General features: G+C 56.6%; 1 protein-coding gene across 1 annotated transcript; it reads left to right on the forward strand.

Annotated features, from left to right (window-relative positions):
- Positions 1–1,839: 1,839 nt before the first annotated feature.
- LOC119108343 (cat eye syndrome critical region protein 2-like) lies at positions 1,840–22,297 on the forward strand. Its single transcript, XM_037231919.1, has 17 exons — positions 1,840–1,978; positions 8,716–8,804; positions 9,390–9,542; positions 10,662–10,796; positions 11,897–11,992; positions 13,574–13,765; positions 14,138–15,081; positions 15,402–15,527; positions 15,663–15,992; positions 16,731–16,993; positions 17,413–18,626; positions 19,378–20,286; positions 20,476–20,868; positions 21,380–21,510; positions 21,598–21,708; positions 21,802–22,009; positions 22,262–22,297. The coding sequence occupies exons 1-17, from the start codon at positions 1,972–1,974 to the stop codon at positions 22,295–22,297; spliced, it is 5,337 nt and encodes a 1,778-aa protein (XP_037087814.1). The 5' UTR covers positions 1,840–1,971.
- The last annotated feature ends 486 nt before the right edge of the window (positions 22,298–22,783 follow it).

The raw sequence follows: 22,783 nt of genomic DNA on the forward strand, positions 1-22,783 counted from the left end.
TATAACCCACCATACCAGGGGTAGGTGGAGTGGAAGGCTAGTGCTCAAACCGACTGAGCTATTGGAATTTACAGGACCACAACTCATTTTATTTTTGAGTTTTAAAATCTTAGAGCCCCATAATATTAGTTTCTCCTCATAACTAGCAAAACACATGCAATTTGCCTGGGATATCTAGCCCAATTAGGGTCCAAACCTACTGCTGACTATGAGGAAAGCTTTGTAACCAGGTGGATTTTTACCAATACATAGCTTGGTGTGTAGGCAGGAAAAGCAAATTTGTTCATGCTGCAGGTACTCAACATTTGTTGTATGGCACATGTTAATATCCATGATCTCAAGCTATATGTATGCAGCTACAAAGACTAGCTGTGAATTATTACCTTTTTGTGCATAATTTTACTTGCAGAACAACTGAAAAGGCCAGAGTACATGCCCAATCAACATGCACTCATATTAAACATGTCTCACATAGCAGTGAGATTGCAGCAAAAGTTCAGCACATGCTAACAGTAAATCTGGGCATTCAGGGTTTGATGCATGGTTGTCACCAATTTTGGCATACAGGTCAGCAATGCTTCAAGGTATTATCATGTTGCAAACATTATTTCTGGCAGAAAACTCCTTAACTTACTGAGCAAAAATAATTTATAAATTCAGCACAATTTTGGCTGGTGTGAATTTAGCTCACACATACCAGCCTATCTGGAAACCATAGTAGATCTTGATAGGATATCATTGGAGCAGAGGTATCAGGAAAACTTCTCCTTTGGGCCAGCTTATCAATATTTTTGTGCAGAAATTATTGAAATAGACCAATGAGAGGATCATGTATTTGTCATCGAAACAGGAAAGATCACAAAAAGACCAAAGGTGATGGTAAGCTACATCTTTGGAGGTAAGCAAAGATAAAAATGATTCCCCAAATGCATCAGTTCTCCACTCTTTTAAGGGTAAGATTGTCTGCCCCAAACATCCCATTTGCATGTTTGCCACGGTTTGCAGACTGATGTGCCTGGTTGTGCGCAGCATAGCCTTCTGGAGCAGTGGATGATCTTTTTGCATACTGGCTCTCCACCTCTTGAATGCATTCCTGCCGGCAAAGACTGCTAATCTAGCTGACCCCAAACACACTAACCCGCCGGCATTGATGTGGGCCGATGAACAGTCAATGAACATCAGTGAACGATTTTCATGACAGGCCACTAGCTTTTCCAGCTGATAGTAATGCTACTTTACACCAATGCCTCTTTCGAAGATCACTTACACCAAGGGTCTTCCACGAGGATTGCGAAATCATTTGAGATCGGACAGATTCAAGATCACATTGCCCGCGCACACGACTATATCAAGGTCCGCGTACCGCTTGTACGCTTGCATGCTTACGATCGTAGCAGAGGGGCGGCAACGAGAAAATGCTCGGTACAAATGTGCTTTGTAAAGCATCATTATCCGTCCTAACACGTTGTTTTGTTTTTGAAATTGCATTATATTTAAAGACACGTTGTCCATAGTAAATATAATTGCCGTATATACTGTTATTATATTGAACAGCGCGTATTCAATCTGCTTACGTTTTTGGGTAGTGCTCCAACGCAGTGGGCGGGGTTTCAGTTTCTGTATCGATATTCACACAACATAGCCATACATAAAAACACAGCCTTTTGACCCAGAGACCATAGTACAATTGGATTGTAGCAACTTTTTCTTAAACTACAGTAGACCTTTGTTACAAATACTGATGCGCCTTAGGTGAAATTCACGCATAAAAAGGTCTCAATCGATAAAGAAAATGCATGGCGCCGAAGTTCCCGGATGCGTGTCAAGTCGGCAGTGGGAGGCCGCGCTGTGGTGTGTTGTGTTGGCGACGCTTATTTCCGTCGTAGATGTCCGAAGTCTGATCTATCTTCCCCGTGCTTTTAGCAGATCACAGGAAATGAACATGAAGAAACTAGACCTTCATTGAATCTCATGGAAGGTAAGGGTCACTGCATTGTGTTAGCATATGCGATTGGCGCGGTGTTGTGTTTGCGCAGAACTTGCGCGTCATTGCCATGCCCATGAGAATGCTTAATTTAACAACTGCCTCCCGGAGCAAAACAAATCCCTATCAGGCATCGAAACTTAATTGCGTTTTATTTTTTCACAATCAAGAGCATGAATACTGGAAAAGGACCCATCAGTATGTGATGACCTAAATCAGTTACTAGGCCAAAGTTTAAGATTATTGATAAAATGTGGTAGAAATGCAGCATGTATCCACCATCTTGTTTCATTTTAAGCTGAATACAGATGATCACTATTTTTGGAGCTGCTTAGATATGTAATTCACCAGCATTTGTGGGCATCAAACACAATTATAAACATTAGCTCATGTGTATTTGGAGCCTTATGATTAGATACCACAAATGTCTTCACAGGTATAATTTAAAAGTTAGTCTATGCAGCCATTGCATGCCCACAAATTTTAAGGTTGTAGTAGAGTATGGATAAATATCAAGCATGATACAGAAAAAGTAGCTGGTTACAATATGTGTTTTAAAACAATGATGAAGATGGTATAAGCATTAGTGTGGTTTGAAATCATATATGACTGGGGACTTCCAAGAACAGCAGCCTGCCAAGTGAAGCACCATACCACAGCATGTCACAGGCATTGGTCAACCTTTATATTGGGCTGCACTGAATACACTGAATACAATTCTGCACTGAAGATCATTGTGCTGCAGTATAGGGAAGTGCTGAAGGTGAAAGTATGTTTTAAATTGGGTCAGGGAAACCTCACAGTCTGACAGATTCAAAACTAAAGGGCCTTTTTCTCTGCTCATAGACAATTGGAGCTTTACTGCTTCCCCTCAGATCCTCTTAAAGACAAGTCAACCTAAGTAATGATGGCCTGTGGGGCCCAGCTGCATGTATGTATAGCTGGATTGGTTATTGTTAGTGATTACTGCAGGAAAAAATAATTGTAATTTTGCCCTGCTAGATCAGGTTATGAAGACACCAGGACTCCATGAGGCATGCTGTGCAATGACATTTCACAACTAGTTGATCATGGGAAAATTGATATTTTGCAGCCCTTGAGGCATTACATTTTATGCTAATATAAATCTATCAGTGGATTAATTCATATTTAGCATATGAATGCAGGCAAGAAAATAGTTACACATACTGTGCAGTATTACTAAATACTGTACAGTATCCCACCAATTTACCTTAAAAACTAAACATTGCACAATAACAATAGTTTGGGTATAACAAAACCTTATTCTCTAGACTGTTCTGATCCACCTATATTATTTTCATTTAAGTGTAGGATATATCAAATTCAGCTGTAAAGGTTAACATCACTCCCAAGATATTCAGTTGGATCATGTGACCCAGCTTCACCACAGATGACAGAGGCAGATTACATGTAATGGGATCACATTGTAATTTGTAGTGATGCATTGTAGTGAATATTGATATAGGTGACACATGATTAGAATGCACAATATGCATATTATTATTATACACTGTATAGGAATTGAATTGCAGCTGTCAAGAATTCCCAGCATGAGAAAGCATCAAGACACCATAAATGGAGCATGAAGAAACAAAGGGCCATAGACATTGTTGCACCCGTGAGACAGCTTGTGAACACCAGCGTGGCCAGGCAATAGCCGGGCCAAAAAAGGAGTTATAAGTTATCTGTGGAGACAGGAGCAAGACCATCCTGAATGTCAAAGTAGTCATCTGGAAAGGCCAGGGACCCTGAAATTACAGGGTAGTCCATAATAGGCACATTTTCATGATGCTTCAGGAACTCTTAAGTCTCTCATAGGCAGTCTAAGGGGTGCTGGTATTGTAGCGACTAATGCATCTGTGTTAACATCTGCACATCTGGTAAACCAGAGGTACAGGATTTGATTCCCAGTGGTGCCTGCCCTCCCTGCCAGGGAGGGCAGGCACCACTGGGATCTGCTCTCATTTCTGTGTCCTTTCAGATCCTCTACAGGCTGCCCATTTGTTTACAATGTGGAGGAATGTTACTGTGTCCCAGTGTGTTGTTTTACAAGGTGTTTGTGAAACTGCATGCAACATGATTGAATACTAACACAGGTAACCATGATTTTGTGAAGCATGATTAAAGATATATGTAACCATGTCATGCAAAGAATGAGGGGCAGGCATTGCCATAAAGCCTCAGCAGCTGTGTGTGGTGTTAAGCTCCAATGGCACATGCACACATAGGCAATCTGAATTGGTTTAGAAACAAGAACAGTTGAGGTGGGAGTTGATGTCTCCAAAATAGCTAGATGGTGACTAAGGTGGTCTTAAGTGGTCATGAAGCTGGTAGGCATGGTCAGAAGGATCTGGAATTTCTGGTGTATGAAGGGCTCCTGTGTCCAGGGGCATCAGGGGATGCTAAGCAACCTTCTGGTGGCTGTGGTGTTGACCAGGTAAAATAGTTGTGGTTCCAGAGGATTTCCTTTGATGTATAGGTTTGTAAATGACTAAGATAGGTTACTAGAACACTTACAGGCATGGGGATGGTCACCAAATTCCAATTTGGTCAAGACCATAATAACACAGTTGATACTCTGAATTCATAGCTTAAGTAGTCTCTTAAGTTTGTTGAAGATGCTTCAGTGGAACATAGGATCTCAGAATAATGTGTTGCATTTGAATATGGCTCATGCATAGAAGTGAGGAGAAATCCAACAAACAGATTCATTATTGGTGTGAAGCACCCTCATCACCCATGTCCAGTGAACGGGATCTTATTGTTGGCGCTGGTCATGGTCCCCCAACATCTGCTCTCATTTCTGTGTCCTTTCAGATCCTCTACAGGCTGCCCATTTGTTTACAATGTGGAGGAATGTTACTGTGTCCCAGTGTGTTGTTTTACAAGGTGTTTGTGAAGCTGCATGCAACATGATTGAATACTAACACAGGTAACCATGATTTTGTGAAGCATGATTAAAGATATATGTAACCATGTCATGCAAAGAATGAACACAAATGAACACCTCTCTGTAGAAAGTTATGATGTGCTAAACAGATCCATCTGAGGCTGTTAGCTACCTGGTTGGATTAGATATCTCAGATATCAGGACTGTTTGTTTCATTTAAAGACATAACTTAGATGTTAGTCTGATGTGTGTTAAACTGTTTCACTGTTGCATCAAGTGTTCTCTACATTTACATTTGTGTTCATGACATCTCATTATTATCAATGTTATTGAGACATGTGCTCCATTTTGCCACCAGATTAGTATAGGTGAATGTATAGGTGCAAAGGTAGTATTAGATGAATGTACTAGAATCACCACCAAGCAAAGCATTGCAGTGCTCAGTGTGAACAGAGTATACCAGTAAGGCATCAGAGGATCTGTGGTCTACAGTATGAACATAATTAACCAGCAAGGCATTGTGGGACACAACAAAATGCATAACAAAAATAGAGGTCCATGATGTCCTTAACATCAGTGATGAAATAAGCAAGTACCTTTCATGCAATACTTATAACCTTGGGATAGTTTGGGTAATTAATTGGTATGTCAAAACCCTTGTACACACATTTGGCCTGTTTGAAGTTGCAATGATGCAAATCATTGTCAGTAGCATTCAAGCAGCAATGTATTGTTGTTTTTTTTAATTATTTCTGATGCTCAGGGGTCTTGCTGGAGGTAGCAATGGGTGGTTTGTCTTGAAACATGCATCTTTGAACAGCAGTCCATGTGAAACTTTTGGGTAATGGGCACATTGGGCATGCAGTGCTGCATGGAAGATTAGAAGTTATGCTAATTTTTGAAGATGTTGCAGTTTTGTATTCAAAATGCTGACCTTTATGGTGTGAGGCTGCAAAGTTATGGACCTTTGAAAAATCTGAGATTGGCTTAACGATTTGGACACAACCCTTTCACTTTTCATATCGCTGCTTGGGAAAAGAGGAAGCATCTTCTAGCGTGGTAGGCCTACCAGCGTTAGGTGGGACAGCGCCAGTTTGCCATCCCAAGCACCATGTCTCCTTATGTTTCACAAATGCTTTGCGGGCCGCGCGTGTCGCGGCTTGTTTCCATCTGCCGCCGATGCCGTAACCTGTGTATCAACATCACTGCTCTCTGTGAATGCCATTAAAACACAGTCAATAAAGCCATCAAATTGCTGAGTTTTTTTATTCCAATTGGGGTGGGATTTTACTCTCGCAGACCAGCCAGCGATGTGAGGTGGTTCATGCTGTGTTCTGAGTGCGGTTGCCGCGGTGTAAATTCAGGGTTTTTAGCCGTGTCGACTGTCGTGCCGGTTTTAAGCCGTGTGGCCACGCAGCACCCGTGACATTTTGGGCCTAGGGCCAATGTATCACTGGGGTTGTTGACGACTGCAATTTGCCTGACTAATAGCAGTTCGTGCAAGTGGTGAATGTGTAGAAGTTTGTTCTGGAATGTAAAGAATAAGGTTTTGGGAGTGGAAGAAAATGTTATGTCATCCTAGCTCAAATTTTGTGCAACTGCTGAAAACTTGCCACACAACCGGCCCTGGTCACAAGTTGATTCCAAAAACAGTACATGGGTCTGTGGGGGGCATTCTCATGTATCATGGTAAACAGATGTGTCAGTGTGGTAAGCAGGGTGCATGCCGGCCCCACAGTTCAATCAGCGGGCGTTGTAGTGTTCTGGCCGACACTGGTGGAGGGCAGTGTTTAATTGCTGATGGTTAACCTTTCATTTCAGGTCAGCCTTCCTCGAAACCGTGTTCCTGGATCCCGCGCAGTGACGCACCTGCAGCAAGCCTCTTGTTGCCTCCTCTCTCCTTGTTTCCCTTCCTGCGTACAATGATGAACATTGTAAGTCCTCTGTAATACCATTTTGTGTATTTCCTCCATCATCTTACCCTTGCAGCAGCATGAAGTCTGTCTGCGCTGTTGTGTTCTGCTGTTTTGTACTGGTGTTGTGCTGACTGCTCAGTTTGACATCAGTCAGCCTATGTTGACCTGTGGAGTCACAGTAAATAATCCCAGCCGGGCATCTGGGGAATTTGTGCTCATGAACATGGAGTTGTTTATGGGCTGGTAGCCATCGAATTCAGTGGGTTTTCTCATGACGTTTTCCGTGGTATTGCCATTCCGATGGCCTCATTGCTGTATTTATATTGTTTCTTGGGGTCGATGGTCAATGGGACATTTTGAAATGGGAACCTGTGTGGCATTCTCATAGTTAAAAGCGAGCAAAGCCTTTGAATCAACCTCGAGACGGTTTTTGCTCGTTGTTCTAGCACATATTGTCGGGATTGTGCTTGGATTACTCCTGGATCATAGATATTTCCCATTTCAGGTTTGTCCTCCTTTCCCTCTCGGCCGGATACCGCCGGCGGCTCATACCTCTCCGTTCATACGGGATCGTTACAGAAAGAAAAAGTCTAGCGGATTGGTCTAGTGAAACGAGTGAAGGATGGGCGAGTTGGTGGCGGGTTGATGACGGATGGGCGAGTTGGAGGTTGATGAGGAGATTAACAGGACACGTCGCCGGGTACAGGATTCAGTATGGAGGCACAAATGGGATGTGACCACATGCATCGCGTTCCCTTTTAAAAGAAGACTTGCGTTCAAACAGGGTGATGCGCCATGTTGCCGATTAGCATGACGTCCATTCCATGACGGGCGAGACCTCTCAGTTGTGGTCATCTTCCGAATTAGGGCCGTTTCACAGAAAGTCCGCTGAAATCAGGCCTGAATTCCCATCCCATGACGGGCGAGACCTCTCAGCTGTGGTCATTTTCCCGAATTAGGGCCGTTTCAGAGGAAGTCTACTGAAACCAGGCATCAGTCGTCGCTCCCCCATTCACAGCTGTCGGGGCGGACGCCAGCGGTCGGCGCTACCGAGGCAGTGCGGTAGCTGTCGGGCCAGCGGACAGATGGGATGTAGTGTCGGTTTGGAGGACACTTCTGCCAGCGAGAAGCGCGAGCACACCGAGCCTGTGCGATCAAGGGTCGTCAGGTTGTCGTCAGTCGGCGGACGCGTGCCATATCCGAGTGCGGCCAGTTAACGTTGTCGCCGACCCAACTACATCATTGGACTTTGCGGGCTTTCGCACTGGTTCGTTGAGTTTGCTCCCCGGTTTAAATTGGAGGCCGATTCAGTCGCGGTTGGAAGTGCGAAATGCTCGGCCGTGCGCGGTTAGCTCTGGCTTGCCCACTCTTCAGGTCTGCCATCCCATATTCTGAATATTGGCTTCGACACGTGATACATCGCGCAGCTGTGTGCGACAGGCAGAGGCGCGTCCAGGAAAGAAAACATGGAGCACGCCGTCGGCGTCACCCTCGGCTCGTGATTAAAGCAACCTTTCAACCTTTTAACGTTTTGCGCCGTAACGACCAGTCCAAACTGGCTGCCGGGTCCGCGCCATGCTGCGCTGAGTGCGCCTGTGGGGCCAGCTGTCGGGTCAGGACGGCGGATGTGCGGGTCCGCTCTTCCACCGAACACCTCAGCCGTGTCGCGTCGGCTGAACGCGGCCGCAGTGGGGCCCTAAGTGGTGTGCCCTCAGTCCGTCCCCTACAGCCGGCGCCGCGCGACGCGCCATGCGTCGGCACGTGCTGCGGTCCACAAAAGTGGAGCAATACTGTGGACGACCGCTGGGTTTGTGTTGGTCGTACCGTCTTTATCGCTTGCCAGTGTGTTGCCGTGGGCGGTCTCGCCTGTGTTGTATCTGATGCCGAGTTGTCCGGTCTTTCAGATCTCCAAACGTGGTGGGAGATTCCAAGTATTGCCCATTTTTGTTCGTTGTTTCGGGCAGCTTTCAACCTTCTTGATTTTGATATCGAGGTAAGTCGGCAAGTAATCGGATACACACGCCTATTGATGCAATTTATCGCATCAAGTGGGCATTGCCTTTTTTAGGGCATTCGGAAATGATTTTGAAATAACCTGGTATTGATGATGTGCTGTGCTTTGTCGTAAGTAACATACATGTGTACTCCACAGAGGCCCTTACACGTATGTACATGTATATGCGGCATTTTGGAATATGTGCCACAGTCATACTGCGGCGTGAACGTAGGCTTGGTCGCCATAATCACACCGTCGCCACCGAACACCGGATAGCACGTGCACATGCAATGTCGGGGTGCCGGTAGTGTAGTGGTTAGCACGTATGCGTTAACCACTGCGCGTCTGGGAAACCAGAGGTACGGGGTTCGATTGCCCGCGGTCCCCGCCCTTCCTGTCAGGGTGAGAGGCAGGCGACGCCATATAGCCTCAGCAGCTGAGTGCGTCGTAAAGCCTCAATCACACACACACATGCAGTGTCCGTCCGGCACCTGACCTGTCCACGTGCGGGCTGTCGGATACGGCGGCGAGGCGTGCGAGCTGCCGTCTTCTCACTGCGCCATATGCCGGGCGGTGTTGCAGGACTTGGAGCAGGGTCTGTTGGCGGACAGAGACGACTCGCCCCTACTGCAGCAGCTGTTGGTCAGGCTGCTGCAGGGCTGTCTGCCCGAGTACGATGTGTCGGCGCACAACTGGCAACATTTTCTGAGGCGGCTCCTCAGGTTCAAGTGCTTGGTATGTCAGTCGCGTGGTATTGCATTGCAAAAGGCGTATTTAGAGGTTGCGTCGGTGTCCTTTGCCTTGATTGCTTGAAGCCGATATTTGCGCCATAATTGAGCCCTTTGATGAAGTTCCCTGGTTGCGGTTTTGGGCTCTACTCAGGCTATCATTATGTAATTGGGATTTTAGGCTTCAACAGACACGCAGGCACGGTTGTTTAATGCGCTTGCGAATGTAGGGAGATCTTTGCTTTGAGCCAGACTACATGTGTACTTGTCTCCGACCAGCTCCCACCAGAGCAGATTTCAGCCGTTTGTCGCACCGTCGCGGACGTGGTCTGCCTTCAAAGGGAGTGTCCCAAATACGGGTAAATCCAGGCCGTAGTATAGCGTTTCATTGGATTCCTGGGATGATAACTTCATGCTCGCGAGTCGTTTCGTCTAAGCTGGATGTTTCGAGCTTTCGTAGCATTTATTACACAAACATTTTGACACATATGTGTGTTGCAAACGTTACAGAACACACATGTGGAAAAGAGAAAGGCAAATTAAATGTTTTGCTTTCGTAGTGGTGGGCAGGGAGTCAAATGGGATTTCGCCCGCAGGGTCGACTGCTTCAAATGGAAATTCTAAGCTATTCAGAGGATTTCGAGAACAGTTATTGGTGATAAAATCTTACGCGTCTGACGTAACAATAAGTGATACGTACAAGGAAGGTGGGATGCCACCTTCAGTGGTCCCTCGGATCGGGCGACGCAGCTCGAGGGCACGTCGTGGCTTCGGGTCACTAGAGCAGGCATCCAACCGCCGGGTCCGAGAAGCCGTGATAGATCCGCTATAGTCATGCCTGCTACGGGGGGCACCCTGACAGCAGTCACTGGATTAATGCTGTCCCGCAAGGACACCGAAAATGCAGTCCCCGCGGCGTGCATTGTGAAGTGTGCACGTCTGTGTTTCTTCGGCGCGAACCAGCAAATGCACTCGCGATGACCAAGCAAAGTTTAGAAATCGTATTCCGGCATTCATCCATGCACGCTTTCGTTCCGTTTGCACTTGGTCTTGCGTTGTGTGGGTGTCGCCGTTCGGCTTGACTGTCGTGCCACTGGGCGGAGCGGTGACCGGGGCCGCCCCGCAGGAGGACCCGAGCGTGCACAACCCGCTGGGCGCCACCGGTGACTTCTACGGCCTGCCGCTGCGCGCGCGCGTCACCGTACTCCAGCTGCTGTGCGACCTGCGCCTGGAGGCCGAGGACGTCATCGACCTGCTGAAGGTGACCTGACGACCGGGGCACGGTCGTCTGGTGGCCAGGGGATGTGTCTGGCGGCCCGTGATACGGCAGTCTGGTGGCCGGGGGATGTCTGGCGGCCCCTGGGATACGGCTGTCTGGTGGCCGGGGGATGTGTTTGGCGGCTGGGATACGGCTGTCTGGCGGCCGGGGGATGTGTCTGGCGGCTGGGGCACGGCCGTGTGGTGGCCGGGGGTGTGTCTGGCGGCTGGGGCACGGCCGTGTGGTGGCCGGGGATGTGTCTGGCGGCTGGGACACGGCCGTGTGGTGGCCGGGGTGTGTCTGGCGGCTGGGACACGGCCGTGTGGTGGCCGGGGGTGTGTCTGGCGGCTGGGACACGGCCGTGTGGTGGCCGGGGGTGTGTCTGTGCGGCTGGGAGCACGGCCGTGTGGTGGCCGGGGGGTGTGTCTGGCGGCTGGGACACGGCCGTGTGGTGGCCGGGGGTGTGTCTGGCGGCTGGGGACACGGCCGTGTGGTGGCCGGGGGTGTGTCTGGCGGTTGGGGCACGGCCGTCTGGTGGCGGGGGGTGTGTCTGGCGGCTGGGACACGGCCGTGTGGTGGCCGGGGGTGTGTCTGGCGGTTGGGACACGGCCGTCTGGTGGCCGGGGGATGTGTCTGGCGGTGGGACACGGCCGTTTGGTGGCCGGGGGGGGGGGGAGGTGTCTGGCGGCCCGTGATACGGCCGTCTGGTGGCTGGGGGATGTGTCTGGCGGCCCTGGGATACGGCCGACTGGTGGCCGGGGGATGTGTCTGGCGGTTGGGACACGGCCGTCTGGTGGCTGGGGGTGTGTCTGGCGGCGGGGGCGCAGCCGTCTGGTGGCTGGGGACGTGTCTGGCGGCGGGGACGCAGCCGTCTGGTGGTTGGGGACGTGTCTGGCGGCGGGGCACGGCCGTCTGGTGGACGGGGGATGTATGGGTCGGTAGAGACGACGCCGCACTGCGGAACGCGGTGTGGGGTTGTGACCGAAGGTAGTGCGTGTTGATAGTTATGTTTGGTTGTGATTTGGATGCCTGCTGCCATGTTGGGCGGTTGTCTACGCGATGAATACTCTAACGGCGTTTGTCCACTCCGTGTGATGCTACAGAATCTCGAGGCCGACAGCCTGAGGGTAGAGCCGCTGGGCCACGACGACAACGGTGCCACCTACTGGTATTTTTATGGAACTCGCCTCTACAAAGAGGTTCGTACGGCCGCTTCCCCGCACCGCCTGGGAATCGCTCCCGCTGCAGTCCACAGTATGAGCGGGTGATTAGGGCTTCAGGTCGTCTACCAGGTCTCAGCTCTTCATTGGAAAAGTATCGACCTGTGGCTGTAACCTATGACGCCATAGTCAGCTACGTCACAAACGCGTGATGACGCAGAAGCGTAGGGCCGTCCTGGTGCGCTTGCCTGTGACATCATAGATGTAAATTTTAGGCACTGCGTTCGGCAGTGACTTACGGAGCCCCAGTGTGCTCGGTCGCTGACACCAGCGTTAGGCGCGTTAAAGCTGTTGCGTGATGAGGGGCTTCCCTTGGCACTTGTGTGGGATCGCCCGGATGTACTAGTGTTGACTGCTGGCGGGTATCGTGCGCCTGGGGCGACGCCACGTCCCGTCACCTGGCGACGGCTCGTGCCGTACTACACTAATCACCCTGCTTGGCTAAGTACGGCTTGATTGCACCGGGCACGCTTGCTATCTTGGAACAAAGGAGGGTTTATTAGATTTGTTTCGTATCGTTGCTGCAGCAGTGCCGTGGTGCAAGGTTTTCCCACGTGTCTTATCTTTGATTACTGCACTGCTTGCGTTGGAGTCCGCGTTTGTTTCGGCAATACGAAGCTCGCTAACCGCGCGTGTCGTTCGAGGACGGTGCTGCAAAAGTTGTGTTGCATAATTGGTGCCGTATTTTTTTAATTTTAAGCTACGTGCTGAATTATTGTGACCTAAAGACCAAACTGCAAATTGCCTGATCGGAAACGTCGCCATTTTGCATAATGTTCCGCCTTAAAGCGTGAAGACATTGACGCGAGAAGCCGTGGAATAGAAGCTGTTTCGCCACTCTAGTGTTCGTTTCTCGCTTGGTAAGCCCTCTGGCCACTAATCGTGGCGCCGCACGCATTGGTGGCATGCAAGCGCTACGCAATATCATATGTGAATTCTGGCTCGTCCCTTGCACTGTTTGCTGGGGTACTGCTCTGATCGTTCCACGCGTCTGTCCGGGCGTCCCAGCATAAGTGGTGCTCCACGCGGCCCGGCGTCAGCGCCGTTCCCCGTCCAGCCGTGATGCTGCTCCCCGTGGCCCGGCGGCGGCGCCGCTCCTCGTCCCTGTCCAGCCGTGATGCTGCTCCACGAGGCCCGGCGGCGGCGTCGCTCCTCGTCTCTGTCCAGCCGTGATGCTGCTCCCCGCGGCCCGGCGGCGGCGCCGCTCCTCGTCCCTGTCCAGCCGTGATGCTGCTCCCCGCGGCCCGGCGGCGGCGCCGCTCCTCGTCCCTGTCCAGCCGTGATGCTGCTCCACGAGGCCCGGCGGCGGCGCCGCTCCTCGTCCCTGTCCAGCCGTGATGCTGCTCCACGAGGCCCGGCGGCGGCGCCGCTCCTCGTCCCTGTCCAGCCGTGATGCTGCTCCACGAGGCCCGGCGGCGGCGTCGCTCCTCGTCCCTGTCCAGCCGTGATGCTGCTCCCCGCGGCCTACCTGTCTCACGCTGTCCGGGTCGTAACGCAGCCGGCGGCTTGCCCGGTGTTCTCTTCGCACCTGTGACCGTGCTGCTGTCGCGCCGCCGGCAGAGCGCTGAGGACAAGGGCCGCGCGCGCCAGCCCGGCTGGCGGTGCGTCTGCTTCACGGCCGACGACTGGCGCCAGCTGGCCGACTCGTACAGCCGCTCGCGCTCGCCGCTCGAGCTCGAGCTCTACCACACGCTGAAGGAGGACTTCCTGCCCGAGATACCGCGCCTCTTCGCGCAAAAACAGAAGCTGCAGGTGAGAATGGCTGCCCGACGGACTGCGGGTCACGTGGCGGGCGGGGCGGGGGGGGGGGGGGGGGGGGGGGGGGGGGTGAGAGTCAAGAGAGGAGTAGTGGAAGACGAGGAAGTGGGGGCTGTTGATTGATTTTCTGAGCTGCGACGATTGAGCTGCGACGATTTTCAAGAGGGCTGTGGTGTCCATTCTAATGAACCTCTGGTAGCATTTTGCTGCCGTCTCTCCGGTAACGAATTAGCTGTTTTGAACTTGTCCGAGCATCTTCTGCGGGGTGTTTGATGTTTTAACATCAGTGAGTGTCATAGACTGCGATATGTCGGAATGGCCTGCCGTCCTCCACGTCTCACGCCTGCCGTGGACTGGCTGTTGCAGAAGAAGCGTCAGCTGGAGATGGGGCCGCGCCGCCAGTCGTCCCGGGGCCGGCCGCCGCCCTCGCCGGCCTCGCCCGCCGTCGCTCCGCCCCCGCCGCCGCCTTCGCCGCCGCCGCCCGCCGCCGCCGCCCCGTCCAAGACCGTCAAGGGCGGCCGGAAGACCAAGGAGCCTCCACGGCCACCGCCGCCTGTGTCGCCTGGCCACGACAAACAGGACGACAAGAAGTCGTCGCCCGCGGCCGCCAAACGCGAGAAGGCGGAGGCTAAGAAGGCGCCTGCGCCGCCTGCGAAGCGGGAGAAGGGCGACTCCAAGAAGTCCGTTTCGGCTTCCAAGCAAGAGAAGGCAGAGGCGAAAAAGGCACCGGTGGCCGACTCTCCAAAACTCGAAAAGGTAGAGACGAAAAAGTCGGCGGCCACGGCTGCCCACAAGGACTCAACGAAATCATCGGTCACGTCTGCCAAACAGGAGAGGCCAGATGCCAAAAAGCCTCCGCCGGCGTCGCCCAGAACAGAGAAGGCGTCGACCAAGAAGAACAGCTCGTCCTCACCAAAGCCGGACAGCAGGCGGGCGCCGTCGGCGTCACCGAAGCGGGAAAACGCCGCCAGGAAGCCGCCGCCGGCCTCGCCAAGGCCTGAGAAGGTCGGGAAGCAGGAGAAGACTGCACGACCGGACAAGTCGGCGAAGCAGGATCGGTCCTCGGCGAGGAAGGCGTCAGTGTCGCCACGGCAGGAGATGGCGCCGCCGGAGGAGGCGCCGGTGGTGCCGTCGCCCCTCGGCGCCAGCAAGCGGCAGCGAGCCGAGCCGGCCGACGCCACCAAGCCCAAGAAGCGGCCCAAGGAGGAGATGGTGGAGGTGGACTCGGAGGAGGAGCGCGAGGCCGAGCGGGCCCGGGTGGACAAGGAGCGCGAGGAGCGCGAGATGATCGAGCGGGAGAAGGAGGAAGCGTAAGTATGGACAGGTGGCTGCGAGGTGTTGCGTCAGGAGGTTGTTACTTCCTATATATTTTGTCCATCGTTTCCTTTCTATTGGTAGTTTTCGATGTCAAACGTGGAACAGTTTTTGCTCACATTTGCCTGTATTTGATGATTGAGTGACACTTTTTGTCTTTATTTGATAAATGACATCTTTTACCAGTAAGTAGTGTCCAAAGGCATTTGAGAAGATTTGCTTTATCATCGGTGAGATGTCGCGGTGCTGTTTGGCTGCGCGGGACCACGGCTGGAATCGTGCCACCTCGACTGACGTCCACGCGCTCCCGTTTCAGCTTCATCCGGCGCGCGATCGCCATGATCGAGGCGCGTGAGGTGGGCAGCTCGGGCGAGCGGCGGAGCCGTGCCCGCGACTCCAGCCGCCCGGCTGCCGCCGCCGGCGGCGGCGTCGGCCGCGGCTCGCCGGCCGTCCGCAAGCCGGCGGCGGAGCGGCGCCGCGCGCGCCGCAAGGAGCCGCGCCCGCCGCCGCCGGTCGTGGCGCCGCCGCCGCGGCCGCCCGTGCCCACCAAGGCGTCGCGCAAGTACATCAGCGACAGCCTGTCGGAGAGCGAGAGCGCTAAGGAGAACAAGCTGGCCGGCCGGCCGGCGCCGCCGCCGGCCGCCTTCTCCGACTCCGACTCCGACGCGCCGCCGCCGAGCAAGGCCGGCCGGCCGACGAAGGCGCGCCGGGCGTCGGACGAGGCCCGCGGTCCGTTGCGGGACGACTCGAATGCGGCGGCCGGCGAGCGACGCTTCGTCGGCCGGCGCACCAACAACTCGCTGGGCTCGCTCAACGAGCCGCTCTCGGCGCTGGAGGAGGACGCCGAGGAGACGCACGTGCCGGCGGCGCCCGTCGGTGGCGCGAGCAAGATCCGTAGCTCAGCCAGGTGGGTGTGGTAGGCGTGGGCCGACCGCTTAGGTTGGGTGGGTGCTCCGCGGCGACCTTTGAAATGATGCGATGGGACAGGCGGGTTACTGGTTGGTTGGACATGGGGGAGGGGGGGGGGGGGGGGGCACCGGCGTTTCAAGTAGATGGTTTGGGCACAGCACAGAATAACGTAGTATTTTGGAACGATCCATCGACCTGGATATATGCCACGTTTATTTGATCGCAGGTAGCCTGTCAGACTTCGTGCTTGGTGTTTGGGAAGACAGTGAAAAACAGCAGGCGTGGAATATATGAAAACTTCTCATGAGAACAAAGACTTGATTCTGTTTTCTTGTCGGGAGCACAAAATTACCTTAGTAGTCGGCGCGCCCTAAAACCCTAATTATCACCATCACTGTTATCTTATCAATGGTTTGCCAATGGCTGGATATCCTGGCCTACCTGGGGGGGGGGGGGGGGGGCGGAAGAGGGAGAGGGATAGGCATGTGCCCCGCTTACCTCTCGTGTGGAAAACGACGCCCCAGCTAAACATGGCATACATATGATGTAGCTGGTACTGCTGGCACGCGCCATCATTGATCTTCTGCCAGGGCGTTGTGGTTTTCGGCCACTTCAAGTAGCTGGGTCATGTTGCGCCCGCGTCGCCGATTGTCGGCCCGGTGTGGGTGCCCAGCCCTCGGGCGGTGGGCGCGGGTCAGCTCCCGCCTGAAAGCGCCCGTCTGCTGTGCGCCGGCAGCGTGCTGCAAACGGACGAGGAGCTGCGGGTGGGCATGTACAAGGCGCTGGAGGCGGTGAAGGCGCACGAGGAGGCCTGGCCCTTCCTCGACCCCGTGGAGGAGGAGTACGCGCCCAACTACTACGCCGTCATCCGGCGGCCCATGGACCTCAACAAGCTGGAGAGTCGGCTGGACGCGGGCGTGTACCAGACCCGCGAGCAGTTCGAGGCCGACTTCAAGCTGATCGTCGACAACTGCAAGCTGTACAACGGTCTGGAGAACGGTGGGTGATGCGATCGACTGGATGTGTGGGGACGCGCATTGCACTTTGGTCCTTGGTTGACGCAAGGAGTGCGTAGACGCTACTGTATATGTTAAAGCTGAGTTAAGCTGTGCTGGCCAAATACGCCTAGTAAATTGGTGATTCAAGCATTGTCTGGAGACGTCATTTGCAGGGTGAATGAGACATTTTGAATTATGTATTTGCTATCCGGTTTGGGAGACCTCTCTCCCCGTCGTGGGATGGTCCCCGCGATGATGTTCGTTGACAAATGCGTTAGCTGCTTGGTACTTTTGCGGCGAAAAGGATCGTTGCATTTTCTGGACGCTGCGCTTGTGTTAGCGTTTTGTCGTGGTGTCCGTCTGTCGTGAGACGGGCTCGTCCTTCGCGCGAGGCCACTCATCCTCTTTCACCACCCGCAGAGTACACGGAGATGGTGGTGAACATCGAACGCGAGTTCCGCAAGGCGGTGCACAAGTACCTGGACATCGAGGAGGACGAAGACGACATCTTCATCGACGTGTCGCAGGTGCAGCCGAAGCAGCGGCGCGCGTCGCCGCGGCCGGCTACCGCCGGGCCGGGCAAGAAGCGCGGCCGCAAGCCCAAGGCGGCGGCGGCGGCAGACGGCGGCGAGCCGGGTCGCCGCGGCCGCGGCCGCAAGAAGAAGCAGGCTATGTTCATCGACTACAGCGACGACGAGCTGCTGAGCTCGCCGCGCTCCAAACCGCCGACGGCCGAGGACGCCGAGCGGCTGTTCGAGGACCTGCTGAAGACGGCTGCGTCGCCGCCGGCGCCGGGCCGCGGCCACTCGCCGCCGCCGCCGCCGCCGCCGCCGCCGGCCGCCGCGAGGAAGAAGGCCAAGGGCCGCGGCCGGGCGGCCAGCGCCGAGCCGCCGCCACCCTCGGCGCCGGCGCCGGTGCCGGCGGAGGCGGACAAGAAGAAGCGTCACCGGCCGGGAAAAGGCGGCAAGCGCGGCTCGAAGAGCGCGGACCGCCGCAGGAAGTCGCAGCACATCGACAGCGACGTGTCCGACATGGACGATGACTCATTCATCGACGGCCTAGCCGAGATGAGCTCTCGGCGTCGTGCCGGCCGGACGGAACCGGAGGCGCCTGCGCCGCCCCCTCCCCCACCACCGCCGCCACCGCCGCCGGCCGGCCCGGACCTCGACGAGGATGATGATGACGACGACGACGACAGCGAGACGGGGTCGCCCAAGAAGATGATCGCCCAAGGTCGGATATTCGCCGCCAAAATGCGGCGGAAGAAGGCAGAACGGCAGGCGGCGCCGCAGCGGCCGGCGGCGCCAGTCAAGTCGGCCCCGGTCAGGGCGCCCCCGCCGTCGCCACCGCCGCCGCCGCCGCCTCCGCCGCCCAAGTCGGCGCCGCTGCCGCTGCCATCCAAGTCGGCGCCGGCGCCGGCGCCCGAGAAGCATCAAGGCAAGCGGGACAGGAGCAAACAGCGCGCGCCGGCGGCGGAACAGGAGCGGCCGCCCGGCAAGAGCAAGGAGAAGGGCAGCAAGAGGTCCCGCTCGCAGAGCAAGGACAAGAAGGAGAGCAAGCGGAAGAAGAGGAAAACGCACGGCAAGGAGAAGAAGGGTCACACCGTGCCAGAAGAAGTGGACAGCGTCGAAAAGGTGGGTGCAGTGACGTGGGTGTGTGGATGTGTATTGGTCTCTGTTGGGCATCCCTGTGCGTGGAATACGTAGACTTCATTGTGTGAGTCAGTCTTCTGTGGCTTTGCTGGCATTATGGATTACAAAATTGTTATGCCGAAGGGCCTCTATTGTGTTATGTGCCGTGGAGTTTAAGTGGACTTTTAGCGAAGCTCCCGAAAGCCCCAGAAAATACTACTACGACATGTCGACGTTCCTCAGCTTTGGTAGGATAGGGAATTGTCTCGTGTGTTGCTTTTGCTGTAGAAGGTTCGATCCGTGTAGAGTTGTCGTTTGCTGACAGCAGGGTATGCTGGGTGTCATTCTTCGGCTCCTACTTTCCCGATATTCTTCAGGCAGTGAGCGTGAAATTTTCGTTGGGCTATAAGCTTTTGTTAGTTTTCATCCTCAGCAATGTTGCGTTTCATCTTTTACCTCACTGTGTACCGTCGCTTGTGAAGCCGGGCTGGCATCGCGCCGTTAACTGCCTTTCCAGTCCCCTAACCATTGGCCACCATGCTCGCGAACTCGCGACTGTGCTCTGCCCTGCCACCATGCTGCGCTCTGCGTGCTCAGTTGTGCTTTGCACCTGTTCATACCGTAGTCGCTGATGAGCTCTCCTGCGTTGGAGGCACCCCTTTACGTCTGTGTGTTCTATCCCACGTCTCTGGCCGTGTTCGCCGCCAGCCAGCGACCGTGTCCGTGCTGACGCGGTCTCTCGCTGCCGTTGCAGGAGGAAGAGGCGATCAGTCCGACGCTGCTGACGCCGGCCACGCCGGCCAGCCCGGTTGTCGAGCCAGAGCCGAAGCCCAAGTCAAAGCCGGAGTCCAAGCCGAGGCCGGGGCTGGAACCAGATCCGGAACCCGAGCCGGAAGCGGAACCGGAACCGGAGCCGGAGCCGGAGCCGGAGCCGGAGCCGGAGCTGGAGCCGGATGACGAGTACGCCACGCTGCCGGAGCCGCTGCCGGCGCGGCGGCCGTCGTCCGGCTCCGATGCCGAGGCCGAGCTGCGGCCGCGGGAGCGCGACAAGCGCCGCGACCGCATCCGGCCGCAGGACATCCTGCGGCAGAAGAACGCCGCGCTCAAGGATGCCGCCGAGCAGAAGCAGGCCAAGCCCAAGCCGCTCTTCAACAGCCGCTCCATATCGAAGGAGGAGAGCGCCAAGCTGGGCCAGCTGATCTCGCGCGTGCGCGAGTCGCGCGGCGGCGGCACCACGCTGCTCTCCAACGGGCCCGGTCTGACCATGGGTAAGGTGCTGGGCGGCGCTGTCGAGCGCGACAAGTCCGGCGCAGAGATCTGGGAGGAGATGGTCGGTCGCCGGCTGAAGGCGGAGCCGGCTCCGCCTGACCGGCGGCGCAGCGGCGGCGACGGCGACGACGAGCCGCTCCGACTGATCGCCGAGCCCGAGGAGGGCCGCGAACTGCCCGTGCTGCGGAAGACGGCCACGCCCAACCTTAGCGCCTGGTTCCACGCGTTCCGCTCGCAGAAGGAGGCGGAGCCGACGCCGCCGCCCGCGCCGCTGGCGCGCGTCAAGAAGCCGCCGCCGCCGTCGCCGTCACCGCGGGAGGAGCCCAAGACGCCGCGGCCGCCCCCGCCGCCGCCCACGCCGAAGGAGGCGAAGAAACCGGCGGAGGAGGCGGCCGCGACGGCGAAAGAGGCGCCGGCGCCGGCGGCGGCCGCGACGCCGGCGGCGCGTGAGGAGCTGCCCAAACCGGCCTCGCCGTCCACGTCCGCCTGGAAGCGGGCCGGCTCGCCGCAGCCGCCCGGCCCTGCGCCCGACGCCGACCCGTACAAGTACGACGACGACGAGCTGGAGAAGGCGCGGCTGCAGGTGAAGGCGCGCGAGGCGCAGCGACTCGAGAGTGAGAAGCGCCGCCTCGAGTCGGCCAGCTCGCAGTCGCCGGCGCAGCCGGACGCCAAGTCGCCGTTCTACCAGACCAGCTCGGAGAGCGAGAAGTCGCCGATGACGCCCGGCTACGGTGGTATCGTGTCGCCGGCGATGGAGTACCAGAAGTCGCCGGCCTTCTCGCCCAAGCAGCCGCCGTCGGCCGGCTTCGACACGGCCAAGTACAACGGTGGCGTCAAGCCTGGCTTCTACCAGGACATGACGCAGAAGACGGCCAGCCCGGACAAATCGCCGTACCGGCGGCCCGGCTCCGTGGCCAGCACGCACTCGCCGGCCTCGGTGGCCGGCAGCCCGGCGTACCAGCCCAACAGCCCGCAGGTAGGGCCCGGCCGCGGCCGCCTTCTCCGGCTACTACGGCGGCGCGCACAAGGAGCTGCCGGCAGCCGGCGCTACCGCCAAGGCGGCCGGTCAGCTGATGTCGCCGCCGAGCCGGCCGCCAGGCCGCGCCGCTCCCTCGCTCGCCAGCCCGGACCCGGCGGCGCTGCTGCGGCCCGCCGACGACAAGCCTGGCTTCCCGTTCAAGAAGCGCGTGCAGGCCGACCTGGCGCTGGTCGGCCAGGCGTACGCCCAGCCGCAGCCGGCCGCCCAGCAGCCGCAGCCGTACCAGCAGGCGCACAGCAAGCCGCAGTCGCAGCCGGCGGCGGCGGCGGCGGCCGGCTACCAGCAGCAGCTGGCCAGCGCGTTGCCCGGCAACCTGGCCGACCTGTCGCAGCTGGTGACGCGGCTGCCGCAGCAGGAGGCGCGCGACAAGGAGGCGACGGCCGGTGCGAGCCTCACCACCGTCGAGGAGACGGCGGCGGCCGCCGTGTCGGCAGCTGCCGCCCGCCAGCTGCTGCAGCGCCAGAAGGGCCAGCAGCTCGAGCACCAGGTGCGGCTCATTCAGGAGCAGAAACAGAAGCAACAGAAGATGGCCGGCGAAAGGCAGCAGGCGGAGAAGCAGCAGTTGCAACAGCAGCAACAGCAACAGCAGCAGCAGCTGGCCAACAAGGTGGCCGAGCAGCAGCTGGCTCAGCAGGCGGCCGTCTCAACCGCGAGCATGTCTCCCAGCTCGTGGGACGCCAACTCGGTCTCCTACTTCAAGCAGATGGCCAGTCCGCACATGCAGCTGTACCACCAGCAGCAGCAGACGATGAAGGCATTCCAGCAGCAGCAGCAACAGCAAGAACAGCAGCAGCAGCAGCAGCAACAGCAGCAGCAGAGTCTGGAGGGCGGCGGCAAGTCGGGCGGCAGCAAAGCGGCCACCACCACCAGCTCGTCGGCGTCTGGCCTCAACCTGGGCGGCCTCGGCGGCCTGGTGGCCGGCGCCGGCTACAACCCGCTCGGCCTGGCCTCCAGCTTCCAGGCGCACTCGCTGGGCGGCAGCACCTACCCCTACCTGCTGGGCCAGTCGCGCTCGCCGCAGCCGGCGCACCAGAACTTCTCGCAGACGCACGCGTCGCTGTCGCAGATGAGCGGGCAGGCGCGCGGCGCGGCCGGCTCGCCGCACAGCTCCCAGGCGTCGCTACTGCCGCCGTCGCCGTTCGGCGCCGCCTCGCGCAGCTTGCCGCTCACCTCCGACCCCATGTACCAGCAGTACTACCGGCAGCAGGAGGAGCTGCTGCTGCACCACCAGGCCGGCGCCGCCATGATGGGCCTGATGGGCGCCGCCGCCGGCGGCTACCCGCCCGGCTACCCGCACCTGCCGTCGCTGCGCCAGGCGCCCGGCTTCCAGCCGCCGGGCGGCGTGTCGAGGTCGCCCTTCTTCTAGCGGGCCGCGCGCCGGCCGCGGGCGCCGCCGGTCGGCAGGCCGGCCGGCTCCGCCGCGTACAACTACCTGTGATACCCTGCGTTTTTTTTTTATTTTGTATCCGATGTTGTGCCGGACACGCGCGAACGTGCGATTATCATCATCAGGTCTTAGAGTTTGCCAGCGTTTGCGCGCGCTGGAACTACCCAGGGGAGCCTGTCGGGACGCGGTCGTATGGGTCTTCCCGATCAAGAGCCTGACGTGTAAGCATATGCATAGTGACTAGGTGCATGGAGCTTGTATTATCTCTGTACAGGAGTTGCACCTATAGCTGGAGTTTAGCATGCGTTCATGTTGTCCGCCAGTTGTTTTAGAGCAGTATTGCGTTGTTTTACGGCCGCGGTTCGGTTCGACGCATAACCGAGGTGGGGGAGAGGCGGGCGCCAATGCACCGACACCATTGTGTTTGCAAGTGACTTGACTCATGCGCGCCGGTCATCCTCCATT

The sequence above is a fragment of the Pollicipes pollicipes genome, unplaced genomic scaffold (assembly GCF_011947565.3).
Source record: "Pollicipes pollicipes isolate AB1234 unplaced genomic scaffold, Ppol_2.1 Scaffold_6686;HRSCAF=7923_pilon_pilon_pilon, whole genome shotgun sequence".
NCBI classification, from domain to species: Eukaryota; Metazoa; Arthropoda; class Thecostraca; order Pollicipedomorpha; family Pollicipedidae; genus Pollicipes; species Pollicipes pollicipes.